Source organism: Monopterus albus, unplaced genomic scaffold, assembly GCF_001952655.1.
Source record: "Monopterus albus unplaced genomic scaffold, M_albus_1.0 scaffold1.1, whole genome shotgun sequence".
Taxonomy (NCBI): domain Eukaryota; kingdom Metazoa; phylum Chordata; class Actinopteri; order Synbranchiformes; family Synbranchidae; genus Monopterus; species Monopterus albus.
The window spans coordinates 1,738,389-1,742,824 of record NW_018127881.1 but is presented as its reverse complement, the minus strand read 5'-3'; the positions used below and the strand labels follow the sequence as shown (position 1 = coordinate 1,742,824).

General features: G+C 40.9%; 1 protein-coding gene across 1 annotated transcript in view; it reads right to left on the bottom strand.

The window, feature by feature from the left end:
- nxph4 (neurexophilin 4) overlaps positions 1 to 2,061 on the bottom strand; it is a 38,729-nt gene extending 36,668 nt beyond the window's left edge. The window contains exon 1 of the mRNA XM_020616235.1: positions 1,662 to 2,061. Coding sequence (XP_020471891.1) covers positions 1,662 to 1,715 — 54 coding nt within the window. The 5' untranslated portion in view covers positions 1,716 to 2,061. The remainder of the gene's footprint in view (positions 1 to 1,661) is intronic.
- Between the last annotated feature and the right edge of the window lie 2,375 nt (positions 2,062 to 4,436).

Genomic DNA, 4,436 nt, shown 5'->3' with positions numbered 1-4,436 from the left:
GCAGATGCATCACTCAGTTCCTTTAATCTACCTATTCACTTCCTAATTCCTGACGTTAATAGCGACCCCAAGGATATAATTTGTCAGATTATGTCAGACAAATTACAGTCATGTTCACTGCAAAGTCACTGAAAACAAACAAGATCCTTATCCCCTTTCATTCCTCAAAAAAAAAAAAACTAAAACAATTTCAAATGGCACATCACAGAAAAGCGCAGCTGATATAATCTAATATACCAAGTCGATCCTAATGCTTGAACCCATGTTGCACTCTCATGCAGAAGAGGCACAGCAGTTCCACTTTGCAGCAGAAATGATTTGCATTCAATCTTCACAAGAAGTGTAGGTGTTATTACTTGTCACAATACAACCTAACCCCAATCTGCCAGCAGCCAACAGAGTATTACAAAATAAATAAATACTGTAAATAAAATAAACACACACACAATAAGCATCCCCCATCGCCGTTTTTGTGTGTGTGTGTGTGTTTGGCCACTGTGGGCCACCAAGCAAATCCGTTAGCAGTGAAGGTTCCACAACCGTCCGCCCACGCAGCTCTTTACAGTCCTAACACTACAGTTTGTGACTTGAATCAAGTGATGTGCCTCTGCTAATAAGCCTTGTTTTACACCTCAGGGCTGCTTTTGAAGCGTGTAAAAATAGCAGATTTGGCAGTGTCAGGTACTGTTTTACAACTGTATGTGAAGATACAGTACACTAAGTGGTTTTTAATGAAAATCAGTGGGGGTGAAAGGATCCATAATGGAAGAGGAGCAAAAAAGGAAGGAAAGGAACAGGAAGGAGTAAGAGGTGAGGAAGAGGGAGGAGAGCAGGATCATGGTGAAAGGTCATGTTTTTATTCTCTTTCATTTCTTGCTGAGGTCAAAGTCATACTGAGTACAGATGGCCTGTATCTGTAGACAGGCTTCTATTGTAATCTGTTGTATTGTATTGTATTCTATTACATCTGAGGGTCTAGCTATAATGTGGACATTATTACTGTCAGTGTAGAGCAACCAGGAAAACACTAATATCAATCCGCAAACAGCCAAAGATGAGTGAGTGCGCATCACGCACACACATCCACAGAAGCTGCAGCAGCCAGGCGCAAACTCTTTGCCACAGCGATGCCTAGATAATAAAACAAGCCACGGGCGTGTTTAACTTCTGGAGAAAATACAGAGCAAGTGGCTGAGAGCCCACACAGATGAACAGATAAGGAGGACCAACTGGGAGTAAAGAGGAAACGCTCAGGCAGCAGAAATCTCCGCGTTTGGAGATCGGGCAAAAGTCGCACTCAGATAAAAGAGCATTATGGCAAAAAATTCATATTTTTATTTGTTTGTTGTCTAAATAGGACGATATAACTTTAAATTAAGTTCCGGTGAACAACGCTTTTATTGAGATTTCGCAAATACAGTTGAACTACGGTACTATGAAAAAAAAAAACTAAAAAAAATCACCAGGTTCTGTTGGAGTGTTAATTTGATAAACACATTTTCTTTATGTGAAACAATAAAAACCCAATAAACCCTTACTGCATGTGATAGTTCAGCTGAATGATTTCTAGGAAATCACCAAGCGCAGCACCCCAAATCCATGTGCTCGAGTATAGAAATGTATTCTTAGTTTTCTGTCTCTCAGGGTCGCAATAAACTCACCTTCCGTAGGATCCACTGCCCGAGGAGAACTATGGTCCAACCGAGAACCTGCATGTCACCTTCCTTGTAGCGGACCACTCTACTACAGGTCTCCCCGGATAAACATAAAAAGACGCACCGCCAAATCCAAGCAATCCCAAGAGGCAGGTGAGAAGTAAAAAGTGTTAACAAAGAGGAGAAATAAGCGTAAAGTTGCGTGTTTGTTCAGTCGGTGTCGCGGTGCTTTCTATAGGCAAACTTTGAGCGCTGGCGTCAGTTTCTCTGGTCCGACTCATGTGGAACATCCAGGGTGTTTGTCTCCGCTCATGCTGGACTTTGGCTCGAAGTTTGTGCGGATACGAAGTCAGTTTGGAAGGCGGAGGCAGGGGATCTCATTGAGGATAACCAGTGGTTCTAGTGTTTTGGGATACCAACTGGTTGATATGGAGAGAAGAGAGCTCCCTCACCTTCACACTCCTCCCTCCCCCCCCACCCCAACCTCTCCGTCCATGCGCGCGTCACGGCGCACAGCAGCTCTTATCTATCGTAACCGCACTCACCACAACTGCATGTAGGTTATTTGTTGGCGTTTAAAGGAGAGGAATTATCGCACTCTACCAAGTAATGAAATCTGAAATGATGGTATGATTCATGTTTTAGACTCGTTGGAGTCTCGCCAAGGAAAGTAAGCGGATTAAAATACGAGTTTAAACTCAAACCATCGTTTGATTCATTCATTGTTTCACACTCGAAACGGTCGGTTGATTAATATTAGTCGATTGATAGGAAAGTTCTTAGAAACAGGTTTGTTGATTGGATTATTTTAAGTCATTTTCAAGCAAAAATATGTCAATGTACCGTGTGTCCGACACACCTGGCCAATAAAGCAGATTCTGGATTCTGAAGCGTGAGGGTGCTGCTTCTCTTTGTGTATGCATGATTGAATATCTTTGTGTATTTGACTGTTGATCTGGGAAAAAACAAGCTATCTCAAGATGTCTCCTTGGGCTCTGACAATTAGGGACATTTTTCATTGTTTTTTCCACATTTCATACACTGATTAAAAGAAAATAACAGCAGATTAATCACTAATGAAAATAAAACTTGCAGCCCTATTTCATACCACCTATCATTATAAACTGTATTCTGAATTTTGCTTTAGTTGGTTATATTTTATGTTACAATGACTTTATTATTCCAGTGATTAATGGAGACTAAATCATGTAAACCAGATCTGTGGACTTATAATGCATTTTTCCTCTCATTCGCATACACATGTAAACCAAGAAAGTATAGATCATTAATTAATGCAATGAATTGAATTTGGATGTGTCACCTCTCCTCAGTAATACAGTGTGTGACTCTTCCTCACCTTCTCTGTGGAAGGCAAATACACACCAGCAAATGGAAAATAGTAATTATCTTACACAGAAACATGAAGTTTAACTGTTTCATTTAAGTGACAGTGAGTGGTGGAGGCCACCAGCACAGGCTACCCAGACTATAAATTCCCCAGAAAAACAAATTTTGAAATATTAATGTTGCATGGAGATACTGGGGCAGCGTGGCCCCACATCTCTCCTCCCTGATGGCCAGTCCCAGCTGCTGCCGGCCTGATTTTGCCACCTTTAAAACGAACTGGTCTGGGCTAGTGTGGTGATCAGTGTGTCTATCTGATGGATTGTTAGCATGTCCATAATGCTGTCATACATAGATGACTGACTGAGTGACAGAACTGTCTTCTGGATAAGCATAATATTTGTCTTGACTTTCTGTCCGTGTATGATGAAGTAGTCCGTCCTTTATAACTGTTTATCTGAATGACTGAATCTCCTGTCTCTCTCCTAAGAGAATTGCATTTCTGATTGCATCTGTCTTTGTGTTCTTCTCTCTGTCTCTAAATGTCTGTCTCTAAATGTCTGCCATACTGTGAATTTCAACTGTCTTGTGAATATAAACAAGAATACTGATCAAATTACACTCTCTTGTCCAGATACAGGACATTTTTGCTCACCTGTGGCATGTCCTCATATTTCCAGTCCTGCATTGACAAGGCCAGAGTTTGGGGCTGCTGCCTGCAAGTCATGTTATTGAACTCAGCGGTGAAGTGAGAATTGTATGTCACAGATGGAGAGGAGTGTCTGTGTAAAATGAGTTGCTTTGTGGTTGTGTGTGGCTATATATATATTGTATATTAGCAATCTGTTATCACTCTTACAAAAATGCAGGCTTTTTGCAGTTTGGCTATGACTCTCATCAGTGTGAGAATGACACAGCACTGCCTCCTTGCAAGGCAAAGAGTCACTGCACACAGAAGCATTAGCACCGAGCAGATTTGAACACTTGGCGCTGTGCTTTCACAAGGGAGGGAATGGAGTGGTAGGAAAATGAAAAATAACTGAGGAATAATGTTTAACACGACATACAGTACATCTAACCCGGATTACCAAAATGCTGAAGCATAACTGGTCAGACAGTTATTTGTATTAAATAAACAAACAAATGATTGTTAGCATGTCCATAATGCTGTCAATCAGTCATACATAGATGACTGACTGAGTGACAGAACTGTCTTCTGGATAAGCATAATATTTGTCTTGACTTTCTGTCCGTGTATGATGAAGTAGTCCGTCCTTTATAACTGTTTATCTGAATGACTGAATCTCCTGTCTCTCTCCTAAGAGAATTGCATTTCTGATTGCATCTGTCTTTGTGTTCTTCTCTCTGTCTCTAAATGTCTGTCTCTAAATGTCTGCCATACTGTGAATTTCAACTGTCTTGTGAATATAAACAAGA